This window comes from Toxotes jaculatrix, chromosome 1 (assembly GCF_017976425.1).
Source record: "Toxotes jaculatrix isolate fToxJac2 chromosome 1, fToxJac2.pri, whole genome shotgun sequence".
Taxonomy (NCBI): domain Eukaryota; kingdom Metazoa; phylum Chordata; class Actinopteri; family Toxotidae; genus Toxotes; species Toxotes jaculatrix.
Genome location: NC_054394.1, coordinates 22,403,500 through 22,422,872, shown reverse-complemented (window position 1 = coordinate 22,422,872; position 19,373 = coordinate 22,403,500). Strand labels below are relative to the sequence as shown.

Here is a 19,373-nt window from a genome sequence, read left to right as displayed (position 1 = left end):
CAGAGGGGCCCCGGGGCAAGAAATTTGTTGTTGCCCCCCACCACCCACCTACCACCATGCATGAGAGTTTTATTACTTCATCAGACACCCAGAAACCAACCAGCAATATAGTCCTGTAATGATTAATCAGTTAGGCGACTGACAGGAAATTAGTTGTTTAAAGGCATAAGTTTTCTCTTCTACCACACACAGCTTCTTGTCTGGAGCTTCTTGCATTGGCAAGAGAAGAAATTAAAAATATGCCCTCTTGGCAGCACTACTTCTACACTAACTCACTACAAAGCCTTATGGGAGCTAACTGGTTAGCATACTAACTTCAGTAGAAGAACATAAGTGGTGAAAAGAGAAGCAAAACAAGAGTCATCACACAGCTTCAAAACTTTCAGGGCAGTTTATTTTAAAACCATACGCTTTTTCTTTCAGTTTTGTTTCCCCTGAATTGTGTGTTACTGAAAATCGGTTTTAGTGTCCTTTTCCTGTTCTCTTGATCTCATTTATTTAGGCTATAGTTCAGCACACATACCCCCCCCCCCCCCCCCCCCCCTTTTAGTTTTTATTTGACTTGCTCTTCCTCCTTATTCCCATTTCTCCATTCAGTGTGTCACATGTGTTGAGCTACTGTGTTTTATCACAATTGAATTTGACAGTTTTGTTCCTCATCACAGTGAAAAAACAAGATGAGATTTTAAAATGAGTCATTATTCACTAAAGTGGAGGGGTATTACAAACAAGTTAGTGGAGATCTCCCAAAAATGTATGGGTGTGATGGTGCTAACAATAAATTTTTTTTCCCAATATGTGTACTATATAACTGAACCAAATGATTTTGATGAAAATGTACTATATAACTGAACCAAAGTATGATTTTTAACACCGTCATTTAAAGTAGAATGATGGTACAGACCTACTGCCACCAACAGCAACTGTCACTGAATCAGAGACTGACTCATACTGGTTATGGTCATACGTTATAATATTCAGCATTATCATCATTACATTTTAAACCATCTACAATTGTACAATGGCTACCACTTTAAATACAGTGGCATTTCTTTACATATGACGCTCTTTGAAGACATTTTCTAGTTAGACCTTATTCCTGGCAAAAGTAGAAGAATGCAATATTGAAATTTAATAGTATCAAAAATAAGGTTGCTTTCGTACAGTTTTATTTTCATTCATTCATCTTCTATATTGCTTGATCCGTCAGGGTTGCGGGGGTGCTGGAGCCTGTCCCAGCTGACTATGGGGTACACCCTGGACTGGTCACCAGTCAGTTGCAGGGCTCAGTTTTATTTTAACAAACACAAAACAAACAACACTGAACAACTACATTTAAGTTATATATTAAAGATGGCTTGTTTTATATACAAGGTGAATTCTGAACATAGGACAACCAGAAGAACCTCGAAGATGAGAACAGAGATAAAAGAACAACAAAAGTTGTAATAGTCTTGCAAGACCAGCCGTAATGAGAGGTGTATACAACAGGTGACAAACATGGTGGGTTCTGGGACCAATAAAATGATAGACCAAGTTTCTAAACATTACTAAACCACTGCAGGAAGCCAGACCTCCAAAAAGGGATGGTGATTCAATCAAGAAAATGCAGAAGAACTAGATTGCAAGCCTGGAGGCTCAGCTTTCTCCTCTGTGGTTTCCACCACAATTTCTGCTAGTTGTCTTCAAAAGTCTGCCTCCATGAGACCAGAATTGAAGAGAATTTAGAGATAGTACCACGATTCAACAGGAGGGAAAAAGAGGCAGGTGGTCCCACAGCCTGGTCAACTGTGACCATTTGTTTATGTTTCTACACAAACATAACCATCTCTTGCTCAACACACAGTATGTGCGCCACAGAGCTCAGCTCTTTTTCAGCATTTCAAAGTTTCTTCAATTCATAGCAACAAACTGCTACAACTACGTCATCCAGCCTTCCAGTTTCACTGGCCAGCTTTCGTTGTGCCTTGCTTAAAAAAAAAAAAAAAGAACAACTTGCTCCCAGTACAGGGGCAATAATACTGTATGGATGAAAAGCATAAGACAAGTTTAAAATAAACTCACCAGAGAAAGTCGACAAAAATGACTATAACCATCTACCTCTATCTCCTCTTCATGTCACTTCTTTCTTATCCCCCTCCTCCCTCCTCTTCTCTCTCTTCTCCTCTATCTATATATCTCTCTTTCCAAAATATCCCAAGAAGTGGCCGCTGTGGGACGCTGCCTAATGCCAGGGCGGTTTAAAGTGATGCTGCTGTTAATTAAGGTGAGTTTCAGTGCAGGTGCAGTGCATCATGGTGGCTATCAGGGGGAGACAAAGGAGGACAGGAATGGGACTTAATACTGTTATGTTTGCTGAGAGCCTCATCAAAGTCCAGCTGCTGCCCGTTGATAGAGATGTCCATGCAGCCGTGGTAAAACGCTGTCACAGGGGTGGCAGGTAATGGTACTTCATCTTAAGAGAGAGAGATTGCAACAGTCAGTGAGAATGACAATAATCAAAGATTGTGGTAGGACCAAGGTTATTACATGGTACACAAAATTAGAGCAAAAAAAAAACCCCAACCCCCCCAGCAAATATACATTTCCCTTTTCATTTTGATCTTGTTGTCAGGAAAGAGAACAACCTTTCATTTAATGTCTTAAGAGATGTCACACAGGTTTCTCTTTGGAAACCAGTGAGGAGAGGTTAACAAAACTTCTTGACTGAAGTACAGTATTACAACCTGATGATGTAACCTCAAATATTCCAGCCCCGACCAGGACAGTCTGACTTTACTGATCTGATTTCATTTATTTAGTCATACATTCTTCAACAAATTTATGAGTATTGTTTGTTCAGAGGGAGGCGAAGTAACTAATGACAAAGTTTTTATCAATGCTAGAAGCATGGTCCTAAAGATTTCAATGTCTCTTAGTGGGTTCACCACTTCGGTCCAGTCGGAACAACAACAATTGGATGGATAGCTGTGAACTTCAGTACATACATTCTTAACTTTTAGTCAAGCGCCATCATCTGGTCAAAATTTTATACTGTTCAATATTTTGGTTTCTAACTAAAATCCTGCAGAACTAATGACATTCCCATTATCCTCAGCTGTAAAATACTGTGTGTCTGGCAGGCAAATTTTGCCCTAATTTGGATAAAGTTAAAAATGAAGGGACCTGTTTTAGCTGTGCGATGAGCTTGTAACAGGCTTACAGCAGCAACTTGTGGTGTTCAGACTGATAGGGCTGGAGGTAGCCTGGAACTACTGTGGCATTTCATCCAGCTACCAGCAAGTCAAAATAAAGAACATGATGATGGTGGTACGAAGCGAGCAGCCTGCAGTTTTACTCTGACTTCATAACTCAGTTTTGTACTTAGTTACTTGTACCTGCTGTTCTGACTAACCTGGTATCCCACCAATATATGTACTGATGGGGTTCTGCATGGTGGTGTTGAGGCGTTCCAGTGCCTCCTGCAAGGCCTCAGACGTTATGTAGGTAACAGTGGAGGAGTTGGCTGAGAGTTGAATTTCTGTGGGAGTCACATTCAGCTGCAGTGTCAGCCGCTCGGGGTAACACAACATCAGTGAGTCTAGACTTGCCACGAAGACGCCATCCAAGAACACTTGCAAGTTCTGCAGCATGAAGGACAACAGTATTGTCAAGTTTAATCACGTGTGTTTGAAGATATACAGAGATACATATGACCTTATATCCAATAAAAGCATGAATAAACTCACAGCATCATCTTCTTCCCCCTTCATTACCACAGCGACCGACAGGGGGACTGTGTTGTTGTAGACAAGAGCAAAGAGGACACCTGTGCTGCTGGACGGGCGTATATTCATCTTTACATCCACATTCCAGCTCCCAGAATCACCTAGTCAAACACAAAAACATTTTTGTCTGCCTGGAAATTTAACTAAGAATTTCCATGTTTGATGACGGATCCCATTGTTCTAGGTTTGCTCAGCTCTTGCAAATATCTTTGAATATTCTCTAAATCAAATGGTTGCCACTTCAAAGAACATCTGTATTCCTGAAGCTCTGAAAATATCTGTCCTGATATGAAATGATATTGAATATATTGAACATAGATCAGTGTAACAGCTGCTCTGCTTTGGAATCTACTATATATCTACTTTGTACCTGTGCAGGTCTCTACTGCTACATAAAAATGGGTCTTTGTTCCAAACCCACCAGACCCACTGGGGCCTTTCTGTCTGGAATGCTATGCTCCTTTTTCATGTGTTTCTGCCAGGTGCTTTCTTCCAGGTGTTTCCTCCTTCCCTGAAACACACACGGTTGTTAACACTCCTGTCACTGCCTTTTGCCGTTTGGTCCTGCAACACTGCGCTATGGCTGCTTAGTGCTTTTAAGTAGTTAGGATGGATCGAACGCAGGCCTTATTTCCCATAGGCATGAATAAAGTATAACTTAACTTACTCACTGTAATCAATGTTGAAGTGTGCCAGCCCTGCCCCAGTGAAGAAAGATCCTCGTTCCACATACACAAAGCAGTGTTTGCTCTTCTTCTCCTGGATGACTTCCTTTACCCCAGATGCTCCCTGATTCATCAGGTTCCAGCCCCGGATGCAGCCGTCAAGTCGAGGGTTGATCTGACAGATGAACGGAAACACAATATTCAGCAGTATGGATTTCTGGTCTTAAGTCCAGTGTCTGATTCAACAAAAGTAAATTCACACACATTTACATTATTATAATTTATTTAACTGCTTTGGTGACTGGAAAAAAGAATCCATCGTGTGCACTGGGTGATTAAGTTGTATGTGTGCACTTTCACATTAGCAGCTTACAGGTTTGATGACGTTGTCAGTGCGGTTGGGCAGACCAGCGATGTAGACCTTGGTCTCCAGTTTGCCGTTAACTGAAGTAAAGAGACTCTCAGGGCTGTTGATGCTCATCACGGCTTCCTTGCTGATCTTCACACTGATGCTACTCTCCAGTTCATCCACAGAGATCTGCATATTACACATCATACTATCTTAACACTTTTCTCAGTCCAGCACCAGAGAACATAGTTATCACAACACTATCCACTTTTCATCCACCCAGTTTATCAATTAGCACTTCAGCTACTACTGTATAAGCCACAGGGGAGAGAACTTGAGTACACTGAGGGAATTAGTGGACTACAGCTCTTACCACATGCCACTGTCCATCGTTTATGGCTTTTCCTCCGCTGGTGACCTTGAATGTGTGCTGGTTTTTGAACTGGACTTCAATGTGACCACCCCTTAGCCCCAACATGAACCATGAGTCCTGCGAGGACTCTGCATACAGAACAACTCCCTCTGGGTCAAACGTACGGAAGTCAAACTCTGCTGCAAACCTAACAAACAGGACAAAGAAATGTGAAGTTTACGCAGTAATGTGACTATCATCATCATGTTCAAATGTAACTGCATTGTCTATACAAAAGTTTTGGCACGTTTTTACAAAAAAAAATTTGTACATTTCACACCACTAGAATCCATTAAAATTTTCAATGGGTTTACAGTCAGGGATCAATTTCCATCTGTGTGAGTATGGTATGAAACTTGTTATAAGCTTGCCTTCATTATAATTAAAATCATACACTTTTGTTTCTGTCAAAATAACATTTTTGTCTCAACCACACCTAACGGTTCATTGAGAAATTCTGGAAAGAGCTATTAAGTTGTTTTAGACAAACTACTGCCTTGGTCAACGATTAACTTTCACACTCTACATTATTATTTGAAATACATCCATATTTCATACATTTTCAGTTCCATTACCATATAAAGTGTGTGTGTGTGTCTGTGAAAAAACTTACTTTGTGTTTTCTGGCAGCCGGAAACGCAGGTAGATCACAGGTAGGCCTGCAAACTGCTCCCCCAGGTAAAGCATCTCAGAGTGTTTGTGGTCATACAGGTCCACACAAACAGGGATTCTTTCACAGTATTGTTTGTTGTCCGCCAAACGAAGACCCTGACGACCATCACAGTAGCACGCATAGCTGCCCACTGTGTTTATACAAGTGCCGTAACAAACGCTCAACTCGCACTCGTCCACATCTGTAACAACCCGAAAAGAAACATTTAAAGGCGGTGATCTTTGGCTCGGTGTCTGTGGTAGTTGCTTGATGAAAGGTGTGTTGTTAAAATATATGTACTATCACTGGGACTTTTGTAGCTTTGTCACCTGTTTAGGTGGTAAGAGAGGAACAACAAATAAAGTCTCACCATTGCAGGTTTTGGAAGTGAAGTTGTATTTAAATCCCGGGGGACACTGGCACTCGTACATGCCAGGCGTGTTGACGCATTTAGCTGGTTCTTCACAAATACTGGGATACAAAAGGCATTCATCGATATCTGGAAAACAATAAATCAAAAGCAACATTGGGCAAATGGTTTTGTGAGAATTTGTATTATGAATAGTCTGAGGACTGTTTTGGAAACTCTTCTTTGCTTTCATGAGATAACTCAGCGAGGCCTCTGATCTGTCCCAAATGAATTCTTGACATGGCAACGACCCTTAACATACATCCACAGTCATAAAGAACTATCTTCAGCGACAAGAAGAACAAGGAGTCCTGCAACAGATGGTCTGGCCCACACAGAGCCCTGAACTCAACATTATGGACTCAGTCTGGGATCACGTGCAGAGGCAGAAGACACTGAGCCAGCCTAAATCCACACAGCATAATCCACATAAAAGAAACAAAAAAAACACTGACTGGTTCTAGTTTCTGACCTGTTAATATTTGTTGCTGTTCTCTGTTAAGTATAACTATAAATTGAACAACTCTGGGTTTTGTCCTTGAAAATAAGCGATATCACTTGCAGAAAATGTGAGCACCATTTTGTTAGGATTTTTTTTTTCTGGCATTTTGTGGTCTAAGAAATGAATTGTTTAATTCAAATATAATGAATGGATCAAAAGCAAATAATTAGTAATTACAGTTAACTTGAATGCTTTGGAAAATCTTAGCATTAATTACTCAACATACATGTATAATTTGGGATTTGTACTGATAGGCTACAAGCAAAACCAGCTGTACGGTTTTGTAAATCTCCACAGGCTATCAAACAAAAACAAACCAAAAAAAAAAAACTGGAGAAAGCAAATTTACCAAACTGACTTGGTCCATGTTTGTGAAGACTTTGAACTCAACAAGCATTCAACACACTCAAAGATAAACACTGACTGAACTGCCAACACAAAGTAGGACAGATAGAAATATGTTGAACAACACATATCTAAAAACTATACATAGGTTCTAAAAGCTCAGTTGCATGAGACTGGTGGTCTGTTTACAGCAAAAAGGAAGGACCGTCTTTTCAGATGTTAAAATCTTTTCACATTCTGTTACATAAGAGGTCAACTCTGGTCAGCTTCAGAAATAACAAGTGGTGAGGGCCCTGAGGACAACAGCTGGAAGAACAGAGTTTTTGTTATGAAGTGCGCAGGGTTCCACTGTCCATATGAATAAATAAAAAGGGAAATTATAAGAAAGAATAATATACTGTGTGGAATCGTCTGTGTTTTCTCAGCTGCTTAGTAGCACTATATGGTCCTCTTCAATAGGGACAGTGACAGCTGGATGTCTTCATATATGTGACATAAGCTATTAATACACACAGATAGGACATAATACTGTGCCCTTCTGTCCTTTGGTGCGACTGAAATTAATTAAACTTCAACATTTTTGCAGTTAAGCTGCACATAATGCAACTGGAATGAATGAAGTCTTACCCACGCAGTTGGTTTTGTGAGTGATGAAGTAGCCCTCGTCACACATGCAGTGGAAACTACCGGGAACGTTGTAGCACTTTTGGTTACATCCTGCTGGGAATTCAGGATCTGAACATTCGTCGATGTCTGTCCAGTCAACACATCACACAACAACATGTATCAGCAGCCAGTTTTGCACTCAGCAAGCAAGTGCTTAAATTTATCACTTTTAAGTTGAATGAAGTCTCATTTTAAGTACAAATTGTTAAAACAGGATGTTTGAGCTCAAATAAAACATGTAAAATCTCAAATTATGCATCAGGACTCACCATCTTCACAGCGTGGCCCCTTCCAGCCGGGCTTGCACACACACGTGAAGGAGGCCTGGCCATCTACACAACGCTCTGAGCCCTCCTTGTAGCATGGAAATGGTGTGCACTGGTTACTGATCTCTGCCATGCAACAAACAGGTTTGGACACACACACACAGGATGTTGTTGAAAACATGTCACAGCTGACGCTAACAGTGACCATATGACAGAAAAGTGCAGAAACTGTCCCTTAAAAAGCCTCAGTAAATCCTTTCACCGTTCACACAGGTGCGAAGGTCTGATGGGATGGCAGAATCCGAGTGCTGGTTGTTGATGCCGACGCGGTGCGAACCCAGGCACACTGCAACAAAGAGTTGTGTTTTACAGGACAGGCTAGAACAGGAAATAACAAAGATTATTTCACAAAATATTAAGAAACGTAGTAAATGCCACAAACTCACCAACATATTTGGGATAGAAGTATTCCTGGGAAAAACACAATAAACAAGTGGAGACTGAACACGATTTTAAAATTCACATTTGAGATTAAGAAGAAGAAGACAAAGAGAGGAGAGAGTGTGCAGAAAGTGATATTACAGGGATATTGCACCAGTAACACATCAGGCTAAATCAGCATTTTAAGTTTACTTAAGGTATAGCATCTATAGCTGAAATGATTTACTCAACTGAAAGAAAATTATTCAGAATTCAGCTTGGTTTCTGGGAAATGGTAATGGGCATTTTTTGTTACTTTCTGTTATAAAAGTTATAAACTAACCACAGATTAATCGAGAAAAAGATTTAACTGTAGCTCTAGTCTGATCTCTCGCTTGCATTTTCTTTCATTCTCACTGCTTAATTCATCACTTCTTCTTCCTCTTTCTCACACACTGCTTTTTTTTTTTGTTTGCTTAATTCACTATTTGAATTACTGTTCCAAAGTGTGGTCAGCTTCTTACCGTTTCTGGCTGGTTCTCAAAGATCTCCCTGGCCTCCTCCTTGTTGCACAGCTCTTCAATGCACTCCCTCTCCAGGTTGCCCTTCTTGCTCTCCTCAAAGAGAGAGTTGGCTCTCCTGTGCCTGCTCAGGAACTGGGAGGCTGTGTGCTGAGTCAGGACTAGGAGTTACATAGATACATAACATATTTAATAAAATACAAAGTGTAAAGTCAGTGTTGATTGCATGCTTACAACATTCAGGATTGAGGAAACCTATTACAGTACAGGTCACCATGAGTGGTACTCTCACATGTGTGATTAATACAAGCTACATTATAACAATACATGACTGATTCCAGCAGGAATTTAAGTCCTCTGTTTCCCCGTGACAGACGGCTGATGGGGCTGCTGCCTGCATGGACAAAGTGGACAACCTAATTACACTTCTATGAATTGGCCTGGAAAAAAAAAAGTCATTGCGAAACCGTTATTTCCCAGAAATTACCCCTGGTTGATGTAACAAGCAGCTCATGTTGTCCAAGTATTGTTTCACGGTGTAGAAAGGAGTCATGACCCCTGCACACTTTATGTTCTCACGTTAAAAGTTATAAACCGTTGCCAACGGGTCACATTAGTCCCAAAGATGGGAGAAAAAAAAAGCAAAAGCTACTCGTTTCAAACTGGGGCAAGTGAGACTGAAAGAGACTGTTCGGTGATTTAATTTACAACGTAGAGTTCAACATGTAAACCGCAAAATCCAAACACTTACATCGATAAGCATCGACGAGCGTCACAAGAAATACGAGACAAGCCAAGGATTCCCCAAGTGCCCGTTTCTTTCCCCACATAGTCGAGCCGTTCTTCCTTCTAGGCCACGGTTTGGCTCCGGGTAAAGACTGGCTCAGTGCGGGTCCGTGTGAGTGGGGAAAAAAACGTTATTCTTCCCGAAAGTGTTTTCGTACAGAGAGAGAGAGAGAGAGGGCGAGAGAGAGCGAGCGAGCGAGAGAGAGAGGGGAGTAGATATGAAGGGAGGCGGGCAGCTAGGGAGCGCTGCTATCACAGTCAGGCATATCACCATTGTTTACTTATGTATGTTGCTGCTGTGAGGGGCTGGTGGTCGGCCGAGCTCATGCAGAAAATTGGTGGGGACAGGGCCCAAAAGGGGGACCTTAGCCAAAGGTCGTGAATGACAGCCAATAGCAGTTTTTGCTTTTGTTAAGTTATTTGCACTTTTTTTTAATTTGCCCTATTGATATTATTTTTCACAAACAACTGTGTATAATGCAAACAAATTTTTGTTATATTTTTATAACGTTGATATTGTTATTTGGTTATATTGTTGTATTTATATATTGTTATTGTTTCTGAACAAAAAACTGAACAAAAATCTTAACTGAAAAAGTAATATTTAAATTTTGACTTAAAAAGTATTTTTTATTTGCCTAAAATCTTTGTCCTGTGTTTGATTATGCTCATAATCATGATCATGAAATTGAAAAATCACAAAATCATTCAATGATCATGAAAATTCAAATTTTCAATTTTCATTCAAGTTTGCATATTGCATTCACTTCATAAATTATGACGCATTGCTCCGCCTTACACAAAAGTAGATAAGCTGCTTTTCTGAGTGAAAAAGTATTGGTATTGGTATGGGTATCAGCAGTACTGGCCCTGTATTTACTTGGTATCAGATCATACCAGATTTTGCAGTATGGCACACTCCTATTAGTTTCTATGTTTTGTTTCTTAATACATGGCCTGTGATATTATGGTCTGGCTCAATTATTACTGGCCAATCATTAGCCACTCAGAGATGACGACCCACCTGGTTGTCAGAGGGGTGGGACTTAAAAGGGGAAGGTGCAAGCCGCAGGACACTAGAAACAGGTGGACAAGGAGGTGCTGGTTGTGAGTTCATTCAAATCTGTGAAATACTGGTGTTCATCAGGTGAAGACCCGGGACTTTAAGTCAAACTGTAACCTGATAAAACCGGACGCTGAGCCGTGTGTTGGAGCTGGTTTCAGCTCGTAGTTCAGCTAAACCACGGTACCACTGCGACCACCACGCGGAGTCCGCCATTACCGCGCCGGTTTGGAGAAGAGGAGAGCACGTGTGCGCGGGACGCCAGACTTCCACTTTCTTAGTGAGTATGGAGATGTGAGTGTGAGCACACTGAGGGAAACAGACCAGATGTATCACCCTGTTAATCTCTGCTTCAGATGCCGCAACAGAGGCCTTTCCACCCTGTGAGCCACAGACGCCATTTTCTGCTCATGCCCGCGCACGCCCCCCCCCCGCCGCGCACACGCTCGCGGTGCGCCTGTCTCCATCGCACCGCTCACCTTGGACAGACGGCTTGGAAACGGCTTTCTGGTCTTTCTACGAAAAGTGAGTACACACAACATTTCAGTCCACGATTTCAGACGAGCCCCAACGAGCGCGCCAACGACGTGGTTATGAAAACAGTCTCAGGGGTTATGTTTTAAGGTGGAGCTCACCTGGTTCTGTAGTAAATATTTCTTAAGTCTTGGAGGTTTGACATTTAAATTCTGGAATTCAGTTCAGTTAGTAAACCCTCACTTCACCTTCCACGTGCTCAGGTTATCAGGGGTATGTGGAGACAGGACTTTAAGTCCTCATAGGTTTTACCCACATAAACATTTATTAGTTATATTAGATAGTTATATATCCAGAACTGCAGGTCAGTGCGCGGGCTGTGGCTGTCTGAAGCACACCTGCTGCGCTCTGAGTGAAGCTCGGACGGTAAAGTACCGTCATCAATTTGATCAGTGTTGATTTTCCATTTTACTCCTTGAGCAGAATTTAATCAATAAGTAATATTTAAATATTGTGAAACGCTGCTCAGTGAAGAGAACATGCTGCCGATCTCTAAACCACCTGCAGTCAGTCTGAAAATCTTCATCTTTCAGCTTCACCACAGTCAACCTCACTCACACATCACAGTCTCCGATATGATCAATAACTATGACAGGAATGTTACATAAGCTTGATCACAGCAGGAGGAATTATTATTCCCTGATCAGTGTGAGGTGTGTGTGTATAAAGCTTCATACAGTTGGATTTATATTCAGTGAACTGATGTCCACAGAGTGTGAGTGTTGGACAGGATCAGTCCACTCCGTGTCTTCAGAGGTGCACTGGCTCTGACCTGCAGACTCAGACTGAGCTGGTTCTTCTTTCTTCTTCTTCTTTCAGGTCCACAAACAGCTCAGCATGAGAAGAAATCAACTAATTATAAGTGAAGTTTTTATTCTGCTGCTGGGGTGTGTTTGTGTGTATGTGTCTCTTGCACACACACACGCACATGGCCACTGTGCCAATCTGTCTCACCCTCTTTTTCTTTCTGTCTCACACATTCCCACCATGTCATAATTATTTGTCCGCCTGACCGTTTGCCCGTCTGTCTTGCTCTAACCGTCTCTCAGCATTATATATATTTTGGCCTCTCCCCTCCCCCTCCCCCTCCCCCTCCCCATTAGCTTTATGTGGGCTGATTTGGAGACCCTATGTTGGGTCTGATTTTGACCCCGCCCCCCCCCCCCCCCCCCAAATTCCTTTATTGGCAGATCAGATCAACCTAAACACCAAGTTTCCAAAGCAGACATATGATTGGCAGAATATACAGTGATATATATCAGCTGTTATGTCACATGGCAAAATGCTTCAAATAAGACAAAATAACTTGATCTTGAATTGTGGAAGAACAAACAACAGGCAGCTGTTTAAAAAGAAAAATAATCAGGCATTTTGAAAAGTCAAACCCTCCTTTCAACTTTCAGTTTGGATAGTTAAGGTCAGGTTAGGGTAAGGAGCTAAGGCATTATGCTTCAGTGTGTCGTCACAACTGAAGTAAGACAAGAATGTGTGTGTCATAGGTCTACTGCTTTTAGAAGTGATTACTGTTGAGGTAAAAGGTAGAGTGTGGGCAAGGAGGCATCTACAACCGCCATGTTGGTGTGCTGGCCGTCTCTTAGGCTCTGATGGCGTTTCCTCCAAGTAGGTGCTGTATTTTAGTTTAATCAGAATCTGAATGTTTGAATGAACTTTTTAATTTTTTTTATTTATTTATTTATTTTTACTGTCTTTACATGTGCTTCCCTGTAAATTCTTTTCATCTGTTGATTAACCTTGTTATTTCCTGGTGAACTTCTCTAAGATCATCATAACTGATTAGGACTTATAATGATTGCCTGTTTTTTGACTGTTCTAAATTGAATTATTGATCGAACGTTGCTATTCTGATCTGGTTGTAAATGCATTTCTGATGTTGGCTTTCTCAAGCAGTTATTCAGCCCATGGATGATGTTTTATGAATGCATTTAAAATCACAGGCAGGTCTGATGTAGATCAATTGGTCAGCCTGTGTCCTGAGCATAGTTGCATTTCTGTTCATCATCACCAGCCCAATTTTGATATAGGCTTTTCCTGCATTTCCTGCAGGGGACTTGTTTAGTTGCCAACTACTGCTAATCGTTTTTCATTTTTTTTAAGCAAAAAAATGTGAAAAGAAAATTCTACACATTCTCGGGTTCCAGGTTCTCAAATGGCATGATTCACTGCTTATCCTTGCCATGTAAAAATAGTAAGGTAAATACTTTTGGTCAGACAAAATAATCTGCAGATTAATTGATAATGATAGGAATTGTGAGCTGCAGCCCTAACACAGTTGCCAAGCAGCCTAGATATTTACACATCCAGCAGAGGGAACATGAGACTCCCATTTGAGTTGTTTTTTGGAACAATACAATTCCAGTACATAACTTTTTACACCATTCTGGGTTTGTCAAGTGAGCTTGATAAACCCAAAATGGCATGTGCACGAAGAAAAAAATGAAATTAAAACATGGAGAAGGACTGGGACAAGGATCGGAATAGACACTTGAAAACAATTCCTGGCAATTAGATTCAACAAGACATCCATTTTAAGTTCAGATGATTCACTGTACATGACAAACGAGAAAGCCAGCGGACCACACTGGGAAATGGCTTGACATCATTTAAAAGGCATTTGTTTGAAAATGACTATAGACCTTTTTCCAGCAACTGTTTGGCTTTTAATGGGAAGAAAAGTACAAGTGGAAGTAATAACAAGAATGAAAGCTCTGTTCCATTTAGATGTCCCAGTAAACCATACCAGGAATGTGTGCACTGATTTATGCCACCCGTGCTTTCCCTGCTATATCATGTCAAAATGTATGCTATGAAAAAACATCTGGATTCATTGATTCATAACTGGACTCAAACATTCACACAAACATACAACGGACACATGTACAGAAGACATGCAGTATCATCTTTGCGAGTCCATCATCTGACTTATTTTAACAAAATCTCTTAGAGAAACAAAATGAAGCTGGTGATGTGAGTCTGTACACTATATGTTAGAGACAGAATTACTTTTTAACAAATGACACAGACACCACATTTGCATTAATATTGGTTTCATTTAGTTATTCAGGGAAAAAAAACACATTTTCACCATTCATTCAGCTGTTTTATGTACACAAATAACAGGCTTATTTTAATACTTTGAAAATATTTGTACAAAATACACTGTTCTCCCTTTATAATATGTGTTTATCAGAAGAGGCATTTTACTGCAAAAGATCAGCAGATGTGCGTTGTTAATTTGCGATAATTTGATGGGCTTATTGAGAGGTTGTTAATATTATTGCATGCTGAAACACAATTATTGCATAAGTCATTCCTGTGTGGGGTTCAGGGTGGAGGACTTCCCATTGCTGTAACTGTCATTACTCCACCAACTCAGCTGATGATTCTATAAAGGTTTTGCTAAAAAAGATAATAAATATGAATACCAAGTTAGGGGTGAGAGACTTGGTCTTGACCCCCCCCCCCCCCCCCCCAAAAAAGAAAAACCTGAGGAGAGTTAGTAACTGGTGGAAACAAACACTCACCACAATTCAGAGTTTAAAGCAACTCTGTTCTCTTTTTGTTTCATCAATGTTATTACTGTGTTGCATACATAAAATGTTTGGGGAGAATATATTGGCAAACGTTTTTTGAAAAGGATCAGTGGATCTATATAAGAGGAAGGAGGAGATGCATTATATCAGGCCAGAGCAGAGAAACAGCGTTTCCACAATCCTACTACAGTCTTTAGTAAAACTACAGGCAGTGATTTTTTTTTTTTTTAACAAGTGGGACACTGCCTTTCCTGACCTGTAACACTGGGTAAATTCAATTGGCAATACAACCCGTCATGTCAGTCGCTCATGCGCATACTGAAACAAACACACATGTACGCACAAAACACACACGCACACACCTCAGTCGTTCAGTTCAGACACAGCAAGATTTCTGTATGACAAGACAGATATAAAACAGAGTCAAATAGTTGAGAACTTTCCTTATAGTTCATAGATCAACATATCTGACAAAGAAAAAGATGTCATCTGAATAATTACTGTCTATTTTTAAAACAGTTATAGGTTCTGAGATATATATATAAAAAACATATCTAAACAATGATATTTTTTGTTTGTTTTTCAAAAAGAATTTTAGAAAAGTGATGACTGGCACTGTTTGGGTTCCTGTGACCACCAGAACACCCATGAGGCTACATAACCAGGTACTTACAAAATTCATCTGTGGTTTATAGTCACTTGGTTGCACAGCAATGACTGTGGAGGCTACCATCTCTGTGGCTACAGCTATACGTCACATGCACAGGTTTGGCGAGAGTGAGCGCTGATGAATGTGAATGCCTAAGAGAGTGGTTGCCTTTGGGAAGTGTAGAACAACACAACACTGGTTAAACAACAATAAATCCTGTACCTTCAACAGATTCTGAGGTGTTGGCCAATAAGATTCACAGCAGGCAGTTTCTCAAAGGAATGCATATAAATAGGTTTTTAAACTACAGGGGGGCAGCTTTCCCAAAGAAAGACTTAACTCACTAAACAGCACTACAATATCAGGCAGCCAACTGGGCAACACAATCAGAACTTGAGACAAAACTGGTTAAAATGTTAGTATATGGGTTAATTAGGAGTGAAGCTAAAAACCATCCTTGTTAATGAGCTGTGCTAACACATAGTTTCTGCGTTGTGATATCTGACAGGATTGTTTGGCTTTAATTACTTTTTCTACTTACACAGAGTGAAACAAATATATGCCTTTATTATGTCTGCATGCAGTTTGAGGGTAAGTTGAATGGGGATCTGATCTGAGCTTATTTACTGGATGTTGAATCAAGTATCAGCACCTCTTAAAAGCAGCAAAATATCATATGTTCTCCACGCATATGTAGCTGTAATAATTATACTATGGTTAAAGTTACTTTTCTGGATTTGTCAATCAAGGTTGGGGTAAACAGGCAACTGCCCAAAGACCAAAGACCTAGACGGACCCAGAGGCACTAGGTTCAGCATGATGCAGTTAGTCTGTGGTAACGTAATTAATTAGTATGGTAATTCTGTATGTACACTATATTCACTGCACTTTTTGGCCCCTTTATTATATACACTTCTACAGTTTAATGTAGTCCAATACAACTGTTCTGCCATAAAATCTACTTTTATGATGCCTATAATGTTTTCTTTTGACATTGTCATAGAGATGTTAATGAAATTATATGTTTCGCACTGAGGTCATGGTTAGTGGTGTTGCTGTAGTGGACTGCATTATATTCATAGGTGTTTCTAATTATTTGTAAAATGAGGTGTACCTATTAAAGTGACCACTGAGTGTATATAGTAAGCACATTATTCTTTTAGTTTATATTGTGGTTATACAGTGCATTGTACTAAATTAAGTTGTGCCCACTACACATTTTTACCCTAAGCTAGTGGGTTAGTCTGCCCTGATATCAACAGAAACTGGTTTTAAACTAAACTAATATAATCTAATTTCTTTGTTCATAGATGGAGTTTAGCTAACCAGCCATCCAGTGTATTTTCTCTTACTTTAAAGTGAAGCAGCAACTTGACATCCATAAACCCAGCCCTGCTAAGCAAACTGTTAAACATACCTTCAAACAGCATATAAATATATTTTTTAAAAAAAAAGGCATCTGTGGGTCTGTCTCACTCAATGTAAGTAGGAAAAAAAAAACACAAAAACTCTCCAAAACCAAGCTATTCCTTTAACCCAGGTACTGGTTATGCAAGGTACAATTTGTAACCACTGCAGAACAAGGCTTAAAATGAAACAAGAAAACCTAAACCTATACATCTGTAAGTACTTTGATGATAAGGAATAAAAATGAGGGATAAAATTGTCTGTGGAGTGACTTTTGATGGCCAACATCAAGCTGCTCTGGGCTGTGCTTGGTCCTGACAATCCCTTCTTGTGTTTCCTCGACCTTCACAGCCTTCCTGAGGAGGTTAGGGACAAAACAATATATATATATATATATATATAAAAAAAAATAGGTACATGAGGACAACATCACCCAAAGGGGGACAAAATTACAGTCCTTCTTTCCTTCTAAAGTTTGGTCTATCAGACATGAAATACAATGGAACATTTCAACAACCTTTAAAATAACCAAATACAGTTCAAACAGAAAATAAGCTTTTTTGAAAGTGTGCTGCGAGGCTTGTTCATCCATAGATTTGGAGACGATTAAAGTGCGTGTTGGTCACTGTCGAAACTGTCCAGTGAAAACATTTCTTTGTTCTCTCGTCACATCACAGAAAGGAGATCCAAATAGATGTATGGTATGATTATCTTCTTCATTCGTATCCCTCCTTCCCTCCACAACTGTTCCTCTTTTTCCATTCTAGCTGATCTGAGGTCTGTTTCTCCGAATTTGGAGCGATGCACCTTGCAACACTGCAGTCAAAAAGTCCATCTACACAGCTCATCCAGTCTGGCAGTGAGTCTTAAAACTCTTCCAGCTGAACAAATCAGTGTATCAGGTGAAACTTGTTTTCAAACCAGCATCATCTGCTTTCAGAATTGTCATAAAAAAAAGAGAAATATTCCTTCAAGCATAGATACACTGCATTGGAAACAAGTGAAACGATCTCACCTTGATCATTTTTTAAAACCTTGTTTAAAGGAAAAATAAAGACTTAGAACTCAGTACTAGATTCAGAGCATTGTTAAGATGGACTTTTTTTTTGCAGTAAAGCAAAAATATGCTGGTTCTGGGCATCATAGAAACAGTATACAGGGCCATGGCTAGATAGAGTAGGTGGAGCTCTCAGACTGCTGGCGGATGTAGCACTGAAAACTCTTGTCTCCAATCGGATGCTCCCTGTGGAAACAAAAAGACAGATGGTGTTTATTTGTTGGCAGGAGGCTACAGAGCTGTCTTATAAGGGAAAAAATAGAAAATAAATTTGAGAAATGTCGAGATTATTGGTGGATGACCAGAGCTGGAGGCCAAAATATCCACAAAGGTTCAAATCAAAAGTAGATGTGACTGGACTAAAGGGAAAATTCAGGATACAGCTCACAGTAATGGTTGAAATCACAATGTTGGAGTTATTTGAAATGTTAAAACTGCTATATTTAATCTCCTACATACTTTTCACGTTAAATTAATAACAGGCAATTGTGGACAGTACCACTGCACCACCTGCTGGTTGCTCATTGTTGAACTATATATATATACAATAACTGTAGTTTATGACAAACATAATCTGAGCTACAAGCATAAACAAAAAACAAACCACATACTGGCTGCCTATCTTTGTCTTCTTGAACTTGTCCCGTTTGTACTTGGTGTGCTGCTGCTCCAAGGTCTGCACAGCTGAAACGATCTGCTTCAGGGTTTTGTAGGTCTCCTGGGGGTCATCGATGACAAAGCTGGAGTACTCCTCCTGTTCAGGCCCGTCGTACACAGACTTACTGCCACAGGCCTCTGCAGGGGAAAAACAGGCAGTAGAGTGAGACACAGGACACAAGGGACAATGTGAAAATAATCACAGAAGACAAACATGGAAAATATGCAATCATACCCACGCACGCTCACAAACACTTAAAAACACTCTTGTCAGCGTCTGACCTTGCATCTTGATCAGTTTGGTCATGTATGTGCTGAACAGGGAATAAATCCTCTCAGTCTCTCTGTCTCCATCTACGTCCAGCTGAATGTTTGCTGGGAGTCCGCTGAAAATAGAAGCATGCAGGAAAATCAGAGAGTGAAAACAAAGGAAAAGAACCTGATGCTGGATGGATTTGAACAACTTCACGTACCCAGTGCAGGGCGTACACCCAGGGGCTGTGTCTGCTGAGAGCTTGCAGCAGAGCCAGTGGCCGTTGAGGTAGGCTGAGGGATGGTAGGTGCTCAGGCGTTTGCGGTTGCACTGGCTGACTTTAGTCAGGATGTCGATCCAGTCGCGTGCCTCGACACAGTTGTTGGCCTGGATGTAGAGTGCCCGCTCTGGCTGAATTACCTGGAACATCTGGAGGAAGGAG

General features: G+C 40.5%; 2 protein-coding genes across 3 annotated transcripts in view; both read right to left on the bottom strand.

Annotated features, from left to right (window-relative positions):
- Nucleotides 1–405: 405 nt before the first annotated feature.
- Nucleotides 406–9,912, bottom strand: pros1 (protein S). Its single transcript, XM_041041299.1, has 14 exons — nt 9,726–9,912; nt 8,978–9,135; nt 8,480–8,504; nt 8,296–8,379; nt 8,037–8,159; nt 7,729–7,854; nt 6,216–6,344; nt 5,807–6,047; nt 5,155–5,341; nt 4,806–4,970; nt 4,439–4,607; nt 3,729–3,868; nt 3,395–3,623; nt 406–2,455 (listed from the first exon to the last, which is right to left on the bottom strand). Exons 1-14 carry the CDS (start codon nt 9,802–9,804, stop codon nt 2,274–2,276), a joined length of 2,037 nt encoding a protein of 678 aa, XP_040897233.1. The 5' UTR covers nt 9,805–9,912; the 3' UTR covers nt 406–2,273.
- A 5,147-nt stretch (nt 9,913–15,059) lies between these two features.
- rasa3 (RAS p21 protein activator 3) overlaps nt 15,060–19,373 on the bottom strand; it is a 37,830-nt gene continuing 33,516 nt past the window's right edge. For both annotated transcript variants that reach the window (XM_041029681.1, XM_041029762.1), the window contains exons 21-24: nt 19,152–19,360; nt 18,961–19,064; nt 18,633–18,816; nt 15,060–18,207 (exon numbers count right to left, since the gene is read on the bottom strand). In XM_041029681.1, the coding sequence (XP_040885615.1) occupies nt 18,132–18,207; nt 18,633–18,816; nt 18,961–19,064; nt 19,152–19,360 (573 nt within the window). In that variant the 3' untranslated portion in view covers nt 15,060–18,131. The remainder of the gene's footprint in view (nt 18,208–18,632; nt 18,817–18,960; nt 19,065–19,151; nt 19,361–19,373) is intronic.